Consider the following 14,395-nt stretch of genomic DNA (forward strand, 5'->3'; position numbering starts at 1 on the left):
AAGGAAAAAAAAGTGCGTCCCCCCCCTCTAACTTTTGAACTATTAGGAGGGGCGGCTCACTCCGCGCTTTTATCGCCGCGCTACAAGTACATGTCGGCGGCCGCGAATTCGCGGCCCATTCAGTGGTGACGACTTTCGCGCCGCGCAATAAAATTCAATGTCGCCTGTTCGCGTGCGGTCCGTTTGTTAATGTAGGTAAAAAATTAGAATGGCGGCATTTTGTGGACATCAAAAGAGTGAGCCTTCTGTACTTGTACTATTATATATTCTGTGCTATTAGTTTAAAAAATATGAAAAAAATCACAAAAGTAGAACTTTATAAAGACTTTCTAGGAAAATTGTTTTGATCTTGATAGGTTCCGTAGTTTTTGAGAAAAATACGGAAAACTACGGAACCCTACACTGAGCGTGGCCCGACACGCTCTTGGCCGGTTTTTAGTGCCAAGTTTTGGTTGCTCGTCTATAATTTGTAGATTTATAGAAATCGTTCCTTTTATATTACAACGATTTATTAATAAACCGGAACAGTCCCGACCCATCGATGTGACATTGACATTAGCTGACTTGAATATATTGTAGGTTATGTTTTGGGCAATGGAAAATAACAAGAGTAACTAGAACTTCTAAAGACGATAATTTGCCTTATATATTGCCGATCGTGAATTATATTATCATGTATAGAAATATTTTATCAAGGTCATTACTTGGTAAATCCGCTAGCTTGTTCAAAGATTCTGTTGAAAGTGTTAGGCAACTTAACTGCGGGATTTGTTTAAGAAATCCTAGGCAAACGCCGAAGCCAAACAACCAAGCCTCTCCAGCAATAGCTAGCAAATACCAGGTCATTACAGATAGCAATGCGACCGTGATAGAAAACACGGCAGAAGAGTTATATAAGGAGGATACAAAGTACCCTATTTTTAGTGATGAATTTGATGGTGTTAACCTTGAAAGTATGGCGATAATTGATCTATAAATTATCATAACAATAGGAATTGGCGTGATTATTTCTCATGCTTAATTTTTTTTCAGGAGGAAAGACAGGTGTTTTTGAAATTGAGGATTTAGTGTCATTACTCCAAAGAGAAAATTCAAAAGATATATTTGTAGCCACTGTTCCTCAAAGTATTAACTATGTTGATTATATTTGCGTTGTCAGTGCCCGCAGTAAAAGACATATTTTAGCACTGGCTGAGTTTGTCAGAAAAGTTTACAAGAAGAAATGTTACAAAACTGACTCAATACCCAGGATTGAAGGCAAAGATTCCGAGGAATGGATGGCATTGGATTTAGGTATTAATTATCTTTATTTCTGTATCCATAATTAACAAGACTACTCAGATAAAGTTTGCCAAGACTATATACAGATAGAGACATTCAAAATACTAACTGGACATTACGACCTCAAGGAATTTCAAGAGATGTCCAAGCGTAATAACAACACTCGTTTGAGAGGTCATCACTTAAAGCTAGAGAGTGATAGATCTCACAGTAACCCTTATAAACACTTTTTGAGCAATCGAGTAGTAAGATCTTGGAACAAACTCCCAGAAGATGTGGTCTCAGCACAAAATGTGAATCAGTTTAAAAATAGACTAGACAAGCACATTACATCTACAACTCGGCTATGATTACTGTCACAATGATCACTGGATACAGGCTATATCAGTTCTTTAACTGCCTGCCTGCTTATTAAATAATAATAATAAAGACTATGGTAAAATTTTTATCTTAGAAAATTGAACTACATAACAATTTTTTTTTCAGGCAATATTGCACTTCACATTTTCTCCGAAAAAGCAAGAAAGGTCTATGATCTTGACTCTTTGTGGGCAGTTGGACCAGAATATGATGAACAAATGAATAAGAAACATGATGTTGCAGATATATTCCAGAATTATAGTGAATATCTGAAAGACCTCAAGCCACTAGCTTAGCTATTTAATTTGATGAATAAAACTATTGTTTAAATCTAGCTACTTTTCACTAAAACCTATATCATCATCCAAGAAAAAAATATCAAATATGATTAATTTAATTACCAATTATAAATTGAGCTACCCTTTTTTGGGCTTGGAAGGCTTACATTAATACTAAATTGTGGTGTAAAGATTATTTTACTTGCATCTACAGAAGTAATAATAATGTGCCATGATGCAAAATTTCATCATATTTTCTAAAAAGTGAAATAGATTCAATTCTTTTGGAGAATTAGTCTACTATAATCTTATAAGGGTCCTCCTCCAATCCATCCTGGTCACAAGACAACAGGACCAACTAAGAAGTACCAATATCCTTTTAATCTAGAAACAAAGCCCTAATTTCTTTTTTATATTAGGCTGAGCCCTACTGTAAGCTCAAGAAGGCTTGTGATGTGGGTACTCGGAAAACGATATACAAAATATACAAATATTTATATACTTACAAGAAAACATCCATAGGAATAAATGTCTGTGCTCATCACACAAACAAATGCCCTTACCGGGATTCAAACCCTGGACTGTGGCGTAGCAGGCAGGGTCACTACCGACTAGGCCAAACCGATAGTTAATTACAGGTGATCATGTTGTGGACAAACATAAAAACGCAAATGGATTAAAAGACTATGCTTATCAAATTAAATTAAAAAAATATTTTAAAAGGATTGTCGACTGTACAGGGTATCCTCTAAGTAAAATACTTGGAAAAATCACATTTTGATGTTGACAATTCAGTTATTAGTAATGATTGATTAATATCTTCTTTTAACTTAAAAGCTGTGCTCTTGTTGGTGGAGCAATCTCCAACTCGTACGGTTCTCTGCCAAATCCTTCACCTTCTGGTATGGCACAATTAATTTATGAGAAATTAAAATAAGTGGTCCATTAAAAGTCTCATATAAAACGTTTATTTTCGCTTAGTTATTTAAGAGATACATAAAGTATTGGTTGTGTGAAATTATAATACAGCAACTGATTTGTATACTAAGAATGGAATAACATTAAATTTGAATACAAATTTTAATTAATTCATATCTATTGAAATAAAATGTCCATCTGTTAATATAATTTGATATATAAAATAACAATTTGGCATATTTTTGTTTATGAACTAGCTTGAATTCCTAAATGCATTGTTACAATGTAAAATAATTATAAAAGCACAGCTGTCGACTACAACATTCATTCCACAATCACAAGATTTATTTCATTTCAGTCAAATGCAGATGCACTACCTAATAAAATCTAATTATTACTAAATAGCATAGTTTAGGAAGCAACCTATATTTATAAATATACAAGTGCTCCTAATGGACTAATAATAAAATTAATTGGAAGCCAATATATTTATGATAAACATAAAATGTATTATGATAAAACATTAATAAATTATAATAAAATATTGTAAGAATTAAGAGTTATGTTGTATTTAAAACAATCATTGGACCGCTTCGAAGTCTTTCATTTTCATGACTAACATCAATACAATAATTACATAAGGATTATAGGGTAGCACTGCCACACGCAGCCACAACTATTTATTGGCTTTCCACAAAAAAATGACCCACAAAATACTGAACTAATAATTTGCGTTAGTCAGATCTTAAAAATATGATCGAGACCTGTTTCTGTTCAACTTAGCAAAATGAAGGCTACAGTTCAAATTATGAATTTGGTGCAAAATTTCTAAATATAATTTAAATATATTCATACAAAATACACAAATACATACTCCAAAGTGGTTGCTTTACTTTTTTGCAAAGTTTTGGCTCATGACTACTGATTTAAGACAATATGGCCACACTTCTCCTTACCCCAGCACCTGAATTGACATTGTCTAAACTTGACCATTTCTTTATGCCATTCTTGGCAATTTCAGCAGATATTTTATCTTCCATGACTCGTGACATTGCTTCTAATTTTTGTGCTCTCTCCTTACTCAGTGGTTCACTGGGAAAAGCAAGGTCATTTGCCTCCGCAAGTGTGCGTAGATCAAAATAGTATTTGGCATACACACTAGATGGAACATTGATATTGAACTGCAGCATTTCAAGAAACTGTCTCTCCAACTCATTCATATCTTCTACTGTTATGTCTTTTAGAATTTGGCAGTAATCTACATTCCAGACTGCCTGGTCATCCCACACCTTACTCGCCAACAATATGGCTCCTAAAACTATTCTTTTCCAGTTGGATGGTGCAATATCTAATTCAGCACAGATGAGGAGGCGCTCCAAGTAGACGAGTGTGATGATGGCGCATTCTGCTGTTAGTTGTGCAGCATTAAATAAAGTTCTTACAAACTTATATATCTGTTTGTGCTCAGGATTATATTTATCATAGTCATCACTCACCCCTTCCTTGCTCAATGGATGCAGTTTTTCATCAAAAATGTCGTGTCTTCGTTCCGATGTTCTATTCTTGATATGGTAATAGATGGCCAAGGCGACACACTTCACAGTATTCTTCAAATTAGGTTGTGACACAGTACTATCATCTAAATAGATAGTAGAACAAGAACTGCTTTTTTTGAGTTTGTTGTCTGCAATCTGATGTTGGCTGCGCTTTCTGGTGATGCCGTTCTCTATAGACGCCTTAGACCTCTCCATGAAAATGGTTTTTGCTATAGGATCTTGCGAAGGGTCGATATCGCCGTCATCAGGCTCGCGCTCGCTGATGTGCTGGATATTATTAGAACTGACCTCGCCCTCGGGCAGGTAGTCTTCCAGTTTCACGACGTCCTTCCGGATCGGCGAAGGGCTCCGGTAACAACAGCAACTATTTTGGTTACCCATCTTCGAATGCAAATTAGGAGCGCTAAAGATAAGTCGTTATCATTCTACAAGCACAGCCAGTGTCTGAACGCGCGTAAATAGCGTGCCGAGTCACTAGAATCACAAAAAAGGCCCATAGTATCTGAAACAAATATGTACCATCAATTCTATACGTTCTAGCGAAATGAATATTCATACAGTTATCACGTGTGGCATATATTACATCAAGCAACGATTAAAGTTAGGTACCTCGACAATTGTGATCAATATTAGTCACATTTCACTGAAATGCAAAAAATAATAGAAGAGAAAATATATCATTCACTATATTGGAGGTTCGATTCTCTCCATTTGACAGAACTCAAACGTCATTAAATTTGTTGCTGGGCGTTTTTTTACCGTGCTTGCTTTTTCTAAAAGAAATCATGTTGTTCATGGTTCTTCAGGATGCGCATTGCTGGCAATATTTTAATCATTTTTTTTTTTTTTTTTTTAATTTATTGGGAGCATTGGCAACTTGGCCATCAGCTCAAACATACAATATTTAATAAAACAGAAGAAACAATTAAGTACAGGTATAACAATTACTATGTTAAACATAAAAGTAAATAATTGCACATATTTAAATGATAAACTTATGACTATTTAGTAACTACACAATACAATGTTTAATCAATAAGAAGTAGTTTCGATCAATTAAAAATTATTTACAGAGCGCCAATAGTGTGCATAACAAATTCACAAATTACAGGGTACAATTGTGGATATTTTAAAAGAGCCTGTACAGAGTTTGGCAGAACTTGAAAACCCGTATCCATGCACATGGCAACAAATAACAACCTCTGCAAATTAAATGAAGAACAGTTAAAGAAAATGTGGTCAAGATTACACAAATTAAAATTACAATATGGACAAGCAGCGGAATCACTTAATTTTAATCGGAAAAGATGTGCTGGAAAACGAGCATGACCAATTCGCAATCTACATATAGTTGTAATAAATCTCCTTTCTATATATTTTCTTTGATATTCAAACCACGACTTGGTGCTGGGAGCCTGGACTATTTCGGCTAGCCATTTGCCTTTAACTTCTTTGGATTTAGACCACGAGTTATTCCAACGTCTAATCATAAGTTCTCTAACAAAAGGAACTAAATCGGTATAAGGTACTTTTAAATTACAAACTTGAATATTTTCAGAAGATTTGGCTAGCGTGTCTACAAGCTCGTTACCAAAAATTCCTGAATGTCCAGGAACCCAGCAAAATTCAACAATTATATTTCTATCTATTAAAGAACTTAAACAGCTTCTTAACTTATAAATTAAATAGTTAACAGTTGCACTTAGACATTTATTTTTAAGAGCTTGTAAAGCGCTCATGGAATCAGATAGAATTAAAAATTTGGTTTTATTTAAATAATTATCGTTAATATGCTCTAAAGCGTAAATTATGCCTAATACTTCAGCCGAAAATACAGAAAAGTAACTACTACATTCAAACACTTTTCCTAAGTTCAAAAAAGAATCATAAAACGCAAAACTGGTCCTATCTTTAGTCTTTGATCCATCTGTATATAGTTTAATAAAATCAGTCTTCATATCAAGAAACTCCAAGAAGTCATATTTTGATTCAAATTTGATGAGTTCAACAACCACGTCTCGCATGCTATCATAGTATTCATGTTCAAAACAGGGAAGCAAATGCGACCAATACACTATATCTTGGAATTCAAAATTTAAATACGTTATAACTCCACTTATGGAAGAAGAATTAGTAAGCGGTACTAAATTATAATTTGGTATGTTGACATAGGTCAAGTATCTATAAGCTACTTCATTATCACGACTAACTAACTTAAGGCCATATTTATCAGTAATATAAGATCTACGTATAAATAGAGGCACAATGCCAGCCTCTATCTCCAGAGAATTAATTGGAGATGACATCATAGCTCCAGTAATAATTCGTAGCGCCCTATTTTGAATAATATCTAATTTCCTTAAAAGGTGGATATTCGCATCAGCAAAAAACATACAACCATAATCAAAATTACTTCTAATAGCTGCGATATATATAGTCTTAAGAACCTTAGGGTCTGCTCCCCATTTTACTCCTGTTAACGACTTCAATATATTTAAACCTAGTTCGGCTCTTTTAGAAATAGTATCAATATGAGTTTTCCACGAAAGATCATAATCAAGAAATAGGCCAACGTATTTGACAGAAGACTGAGCAGGAATAACGCTAGAATTATATAAAACTTGAGGGTAATGCAAGCCATTTTGAGAAAAGAGAATTACAGAACTTTTGGAAACATTAACTTCAAGTTTTAGTGAATTTGTTAATATGTTATGAATACTACGCAGACAGTCGTTCATAATAGATTCACCAACTTTTATATCATTACAGTTTACATATAAAACCAAATCATCTGCATAAAATAAGTGCTTAACAGAATGCGGAATTTCTTTCATAAAACAAACCAAACTTAGTATAAATGTAAGAGGAGATAATACAGAGCCTTGAGGAGTACCCTTTGTAGAAACTTTAGAACCTATTAAAGTAGATCGAATTTTTAAAGTTAGAGATCTTTTATTAAGAAAATTAAATAACCAACGTAAAATATGCCCAGGAAACCCCAATATAGATAAACTTTTAATAAGATATGCGTGATCAATGTTGTCAAATGCCCCTTTAATATCTAAAAAAACAGCTAATGTATACTGATTAGATCGAAAGTTATTCTTAACATCGCCAATTAAACAACTTAAGTTATCTATTGTACTTTTACCTTTCCGAAAACCGTATTGAGTACTTGGAATAAGTTTGCTGTTTTCCGTAAACCACTCTAGTCTATTTTTTAACATTGTTTCAAAAACTTTCGCGAAACAGGATGTTAAGGAAATAGGTCTATATGACTCAACGCAATTAGGATCCTTATAGGGTTTGAGAATTGGAACAACGTGTTGTGTTTTCCAAGTTGGAGGAATACAATTATTTTGCCATAAATCATTCAATATTTGCAATAACACTTCTTTGGCGTGATTAGGTAAGTTTTTGATGACACTGTAAGAAATGAAATCAGGCCCAGGTGATGTATCTTTTTTATTTTCTAGTGCAGCTAAAAACTCATTAAAAGAAAAGTTGTTAACCATCCATTGAGCCTCCGGGAGGCCACAATTCTCAAAGTACTCATTAAGGTCACCATTTGATATATGATTATCGTCTGAAGCAATCCTGTCTAAAAACAGTGTCGAATTATCTGGATTTTGAAACAGATTTGAAGATGATGAAACTAAATTAAGTTTTGCATGCTTGAATCGGCGTATGTGATCCCAAATAATTTTACTCGATGTCATGCGATTAAAGGAAGAACAAAGATTAGACCAACACTCTCGTTTAATTTCAAATAGTTTTCTTTTCTTAAAGGCATCTAATTTTTTATATAAAATGTAGTTTTCTACAGATGGATATTTTTTGTATGATTGTAAGGCTATTTTGGCTCGTAAAACTACACATTCACATTCTTCATTCCACCAAGGAGTAGCTTTTAAATTTTTATTAAACTGGTAACATTTTTTAGAAAACGTCATTAATATGTCATGTAAAATACTCAAATACTTCGTATAATTTTCTAGAGGGTTATCTACAAACTGAAAAGCTTCATATTCAACATCACATAACTTTTTAAACTTGGCCCAGTCAATCTTTTTGAAATTTACATTAGCTAGTGAATTATCTTGGCGAAGATTAATACCCGGACTCTTAGATATTGGAGTAGGCGAGTCAAAAACTACACCAATGAGCAGAGGGAAGTGATTACTACTAAGAAGATCATCAAGAACAGATACCGAACAACTAGAGCTAAGAGCTCGGGATGCGAATACTAAATCCAAAACATTACCTTGTTGGCCAAACGGAGCAAAAGTCGTGATCGTGCCGTCATTTAAACAAACAAAATCAGAATTTTCTATAAAAGCATGAAGAGCCTTACCTCTTCCATCATTTTTTACTCTTGAACTCCAGGAGGAGTGATGTGCGTTGAAGTCACCTATTATGAGACGGTTATTGCTTACAAATTTTGAACACGAATCTTTTAATAAATCTATACTAAACTTACCATTTGGAGGTGGAGGTGCATATACACACAACAAATCTAGAAAAAAATTATTAATGTCAACAGTAATTAGAATATTTTGGAAATGGTACTGTGATGAAGTGTTGACAACACTAAACCTGAGTTTGGAACGGATAGCAATTGCAACACCACTGTGGGGATGGTTAGAGTCTCTTCTAATGACAGTAAACCCAGGCAATTTTATAACTTTGCTAGGTGACAGCCAAGTTTCATTAATTAGTATGATGTCAACACTCTCATTACAGTTATGTAAAAAATGTATTAACTGACCTAATTTAGGAAATAGACTTCTGGAGTTCCAATGAAGTATTTTTAATTCTTTAAAACCTAACCTATCCATAATTTAAGTTGTGAAACTTGTTAAAAGCTGTTCTTTTACCATTTGGGAGGTTATAGGGATAGGACCAGAGGAAGTATTATTGATTTCTTTTTTCTTCAATAACTCTACAATTGTTTTGGTAATTGCATTAAGAACAATATCAGAGTTCAGGATATCAGCAATCACAGCACGTCCTTGAGGAGTCTTAGCAGGTGGTTTTTGCATCTTACTATTTGAGGTATTATTGGTATTGTTTTTAGGTGTAACAGCTACTGCAGCTGCCGTAGCATAAGAGAATTTGCCACTGATCTTGTTCTTAATTTGAGCAATTTTTTCCGCCTTTACCGTACAAGAATATGAAACTGCCGAATGGGGTCCACTACAGTTTGAGCACTTGAAGTCAGAAGGTGTGGGACATTCCTTGTAAAAATGTCCTGCCGAACAAATGGAACAAACTTGTGAACTTTTGCAAGCTCCACTACCGTGATTAAATTTGTAGCATCTGAAGCACTGCAGCAGTGGCCTGATGTACTCCTGTACAGGCATCCAGATGTGATCATAGATGACGTGGTCGGGTCTAGTTGCAGCCATAAATGTCACCAGAACAGTCGGAAGCGGTTTATATTGACCATTTTCTTGTTTTTTGGCAAATCGCTTCACACCGAGAACCATGCAGTCTGCTTTTAGTTCGTCAAGTAATGTCTCCTCACTGAGATCAACGGGAGCACGAATTATTCCTTGGCATTCAATACTATCGTAGGGGATTGTTGCCTTCCAGTTGTTGGCTTGTAATAGAGCATTGTTCAATAAAAATGCATTAGCATCTTTGGCACAACCAAAATAAACTTTTACATAAAAGTTACCCGCTGCTTTAACATACTGAACTCCAGTGACTTCTTTTAGTATCCTATTAACTTTGAGGATGTCCATGGGAATTTTATGCGTGGCCTCATTGGCATCGGACTGTAATAGAATGGCATATTCCTTTTTGGTCAGGTCTTCGTATATAGGATTGTGATCTTTGAAAAGACCACGCCTGCTTCGTATGTGGGTCATTTTTTGTTTACGTGATGTGCACGTATCATCAGAATCCGGTGTTTCTCTGTTTTTCTTTCTTTTTGAAGAAACTTTGGCGGTGTCTGTTTCCATGGGGGAGGGGCCGCCGCCCGCACCCCCGTTTCCCGGGCTCATCAAAGGTTTATTTCAAGAATTTCAATTTGTAGTTAGTTTTAATGAAAAAGATGACAAAATTATGTAGGTTTTGCTAGTAAAAAAGGACTTAAAACCCAATTAATGAAAAATTTTCAAAAAAGCCGCCTTGCTGTTTCGGATTCCCGCCCTTTTTTCACCCAATATTTTAATCATCATCCTACCATAGACGAGTAACAAGATGGCGTATACTTGAATTTCCGGTGGCGGCCATTCGTTGAGAAAGAAGCGACATTGTGAGATTGTTTGAAGTTGATAATTAGTGAATTTAAAGAGTCTTAGACACCGGTATTTGTCTTAATCTATTTAAATAGTGTAATAATATAATAGTAAAATATTTGTAGTGTATACAGAGTACTGTTTTTGGTACGATGCGTCGTAAAAGTGAGCGTACAGCTAGCAAGAAAGCAAAGCCTTCTCCCGAGAAAAAAACAGCGGAAAAGGCAAAAAAGACCAGAACATCTAGGCGACGTAAGCAGTCTAATTCATCTGAAGAATCCGGGGAGGATGCTAGCCCAGTTCGAGAAGCAGAAGCGACCCCCGTAGTAGAGCAGGAAACGAAACCTCCACAGACCCCTACTAAAGAAAAGGAAGTTTCACCAGAAGACGCACACGAAGTGTGGCATGTAAAAGCAGCAGAGACTCCCAGCGATACGGGGGAAATACAAAAATTGAAAATATGTCTAACTCGGCCTCCGTCGACCCCCGAGCGAGTGGACAGATCACCGCGCAGTCGAAGGAAGCACTCCCGTGCTACTAGTTCCAGTGATACACCGAGTGTTGAGGGTGTCGAGGACCGTAAGAAGAGTAAGCATCGCTCCAAACGCTCTGCGCGAGAATCTAAGGATGAGTCTGAGAAGAACCAAGATAGCCAAGGTGATGAAGCTGATTCAGAGACACCATCAGAATCTAAAAATCGTAAAATTTCACAGAGTAGTGGAGCTGCAGGTGATACTGTTCCTGATGAAACTCCCATGTCCACTACTAGCGAAGATAAAGTGAATGAGTCAGATAATCCTACAGCTAGTGATCAATCACATACTGAGGTACATTCTAAAGAGTCTGATGCTGAAGGGAAGACTTCTGATGCTGATACAACAGTAGCATCACCACGGGATGAAGCTAAAGGAAACCAGCTGGAAGATAGTAAACAATGTGATAAGAAAAATTCACCTAAAAGTGAATCAACAGAAACATCCCAGGAATCGGATAAAGCTGATGAACGGAAAGTAACAACACAGTCAACAGAAAGCAAAGCTGACAAGACTGAGACACAGGAGCAATCTGATGGGTCACAAGAAAAGGAGGAGACACCGAGCGAGCATGAGGTAAGTAAAAGTGAAGATAGCAGTAATAATAGTAAAAATGAGGAAGCAGAGTCCTCTCAAAATGAAAGTTCTAAAGCTATTAATGACAATGATGTTGTAGATAGCTCTGAAAAAGTAAAAAAGAAGCAAAGACAGTCTGCTTCTCCAGAGCCAGAGAAGGAGAGGAGAGTAGATCATGGAACGGAGATAAATAATAGTAGAGATCTAGAACGTTCTGATTCAACACAGTCACAAGAAGAACCCATACACAATGGCCAAGCAGCTCCTATTGTTGTAAGTCGGAAAAGGAGATGGGGCTCGAGGCCAAGTAAACTCACTACCCAGAAATCAATAACTATCTCTACTGATGTATTGAAAGACATTATCCCTGATGTGAAACCTGCTGAATTTGAAGAGGTAATTGAAGAAAAGAAACACAAGCGAGTTCAATCCAATGAGAAAGTTGACAGACCTATTTTACCCAAGATTGTCATTGACAATACTGATCACATGGAGCACCATAAAAAGGAATATGAAGAAAGGGAACCTGAAAACTTAAAATTCAGAGAACCATTGTCAGCGAATAGAAGAATATCAATTGTTAAAGATGATAGCATTATTGCTCGACCACTGAGTCCACCCAGGAACAAACAATCGTGTATTCTGTACATCTCCAACCTTGTCAGGCCATTCACATTGCCTCAACTGAAGAACTTATTACAACGGACAGGAAGAATTTCAGAAGATGGTTTTTGGATAGACAGAATTAAGTCAAGATGTTTTGTTAAATATGAAACTGAAGAGTAAGTATTTACCCAGTATTACCCATATTAATATTTGCTTTATGTGTAGCATCATCTTATGTATGTTTCCTTCATTTTGTTACAGCCAAGCAGTTGAGACCAGGCATGCTTTACATGGAGTTACTTGGCCTGTGTCAAATCCAAAAACCCTACAAGTGGACTTTTCGTCTCAGGAGGCATTTGATAAAGCTAAGGCTAATGAGGATACGGACAATGCACAGACAACTACTATACCCGGCACAGTGGAGGACTGGCTGCGGGAGCAAGATATGAAAAGAGAACGAGGGGATTTGGTATGTATTTTGTTTCATATACTAAAGAAAATATAGCTAGTATGTAGAACATCTACAATTGTGTATTTATGTATTTAAAACTATGTATTATTTTTTTTATATTTAAGTATTTGTTGTCTCAAAAGATAATACTTATCTGGAAATAAAATGTTTACAACCTATTAATGGTCAGCTAGGTTTTTGTTTTATTGTGTTATAGTTTATTTATACTGTACTTAATTTATACTAATGTTCTCCTTTTAAGATTTCTAATTTGTGGTTATAGCAATCCAGTAAGTAAGTCTTATTAAGTGGATAAAAAATGTTGCAGTATTTGGAAAAGTCTAGACACCAGATGTTGAGATTCTTGTTTAAAATTCACCCTGCAGCAGGGAAGATATTCATGTTATTTCTGAATACATTTACTATGTTATCATTTTAATGTTCCAGGAGAAACCATGGGAGCGGAAGGCGGCTGCAGTGCGAGAATGGGACTTTGGCAAGAATGAGAAAGACAAGGACAAAGACAGACCCAAAAGAGATGAACGTATTCTGGATAAGCGACGACACCGCACGCCTGAGAGAAGCCCAGAGCCAGGTATGACACACTTTTTAAATAAGAGTGTTTTATGCATGTTGATTTTACATTAAATGAATGTTTTCCTCAAATAAAGTTTCTAGATCCCAAATTAAGAGATCCAAATTATGTATTTGGATTCCTCCTGTACAGGTCTTTACTTGCTGAAAACACCATGACCAAATTTTCTGACCTTACCTTAACATACTAACAAATAATTGTACTTGAGCAGTGCGTAATAATAATGTGAAAATTGTTCATTCCAGCAAGGAAATTCAAGAAGAAAGAGGAAGAAGCTCCAGCTAAGCTATTGGATGACCTATTCCGGAAGACAAAAGCCACTCCATGCATATATTGGTTGCCGCTATCTGCTGAAATGGTACCTTTTTACTATCATCATTTTAACCCTTCTCAAAGCATAGTACGATTTATCGATCACATCGGCGCCAATAGAATAGGCTAGTTTCCTATACTTTTAAAATATTTTATGCAGTGCACGAAATTAAGTACCACATAATTAGAAGAAAAATATGGACAGTAGTTATATTTAAACATAATTTTCCTCTAATTTTCACTATTTAATAAGTCAAAGAGAAAAATATAAAGTAAACGAATTGACCGTGACGTCACTCCTCAGTATTTCATAGTAATTCCATATTAGCAAATCGTTTTGACAGTTCTTAAAAAAACCGGCCAAGAGCGTGTCTGGCCACGCTCAGTGTAGGATTCCGTAGTTTTCCGTATTTTTCTCAAAAACTACTGAACCGATCAAGTTCAAAACAATTTTCCTAGAAAGTCTTTATAAAGTTCTACTTTTGTGATTTTTTTCATATTTTTTAAACATAGGGTTCAAAAGTTAGAGGGGGGGGACGCACTTTTTTTCCTTTAGGAGCGATTATTTCCGAAAATATTAATATTATCAAAAAACGATCTTTGTAAACCCTTATTCATTTTTAAATACCTACCCCTATCCAACAATATATCACATGTTGGGGTTAAAATGAAAAAAAAAATCAG

The 14,395-nt window shown here is 35.5% G+C and overlaps 3 protein-coding genes across 5 annotated transcripts in view; 2 read left to right on the forward strand and 1 right to left on the reverse strand.

Moving 5' to 3' along the window:
- Positions 1-1,972, forward strand: part of LOC125226799 (mitochondrial assembly of ribosomal large subunit protein 1) — a 133,645-nt gene extending 131,673 nt beyond the window's left edge. For 2 of the 3 annotated variants that reach the window (XM_048130902.1, XM_048130903.1), the window contains 2 exons: positions 1,033-1,293; positions 1,768-1,972. In XM_048130902.1, coding sequence (XP_047986859.1) covers positions 1,033-1,293; positions 1,768-1,937 — 431 coding nt within the window. In that variant the 3' untranslated portion in view covers positions 1,938-1,972. Of the gene's footprint in view, positions 1-568; positions 954-1,032; positions 1,294-1,767 lie in introns of those variants that run through there. The other variant, XM_048130901.1, reaches the window with a different exon arrangement.
- Positions 1,973-2,860: 888 nt separating this feature from the next.
- Positions 2,861-5,125, reverse strand: LOC125227113 (cyclin-Y-like protein 1). The gene is made up of 2 exons (XM_048131326.1): positions 5,003-5,125; positions 2,861-4,895 (listed from the first exon to the last, which is right to left on the reverse strand). Exon 2 carries the CDS (start codon positions 4,772-4,774, stop codon positions 3,764-3,766), a length of 1,011 nt encoding a protein of 336 aa, XP_047987283.1. The 5' UTR covers positions 4,775-4,895; positions 5,003-5,125; the 3' UTR covers positions 2,861-3,763.
- A 5,496-nt stretch (positions 5,126-10,621) lies between these two features.
- Positions 10,622-14,395, forward strand: part of LOC125226995 — a 38,510-nt gene continuing 34,736 nt past the window's right edge. The window contains exons 1-4 of the mRNA XM_048131186.1: positions 10,622-12,529; positions 12,615-12,822; positions 13,252-13,399; positions 13,645-13,757. Coding sequence (XP_047987143.1) covers positions 10,791-12,529; positions 12,615-12,822; positions 13,252-13,399; positions 13,645-13,757 — 2,208 coding nt within the window. The 5' untranslated portion in view covers positions 10,622-10,790. The remainder of the gene's footprint in view (positions 12,530-12,614; positions 12,823-13,251; positions 13,400-13,644; positions 13,758-14,395) is intronic.

This window comes from Leguminivora glycinivorella, chromosome 6, assembly GCF_023078275.1.
Source record: "Leguminivora glycinivorella isolate SPB_JAAS2020 chromosome 6, LegGlyc_1.1, whole genome shotgun sequence".
NCBI lineage: Eukaryota > Metazoa > Arthropoda > Insecta > Lepidoptera > Tortricidae > Leguminivora > Leguminivora glycinivorella.

Bases quoted from the DNA above. Each gene is read 5' to 3' on its own strand.
- LOC125227113 (XM_048131326.1), bottom strand. From the start codon at position 4,774: ATGGGTAACCAAAATAGTTGCTGTTGTTACCGGAGCCCTTCGCCGATC.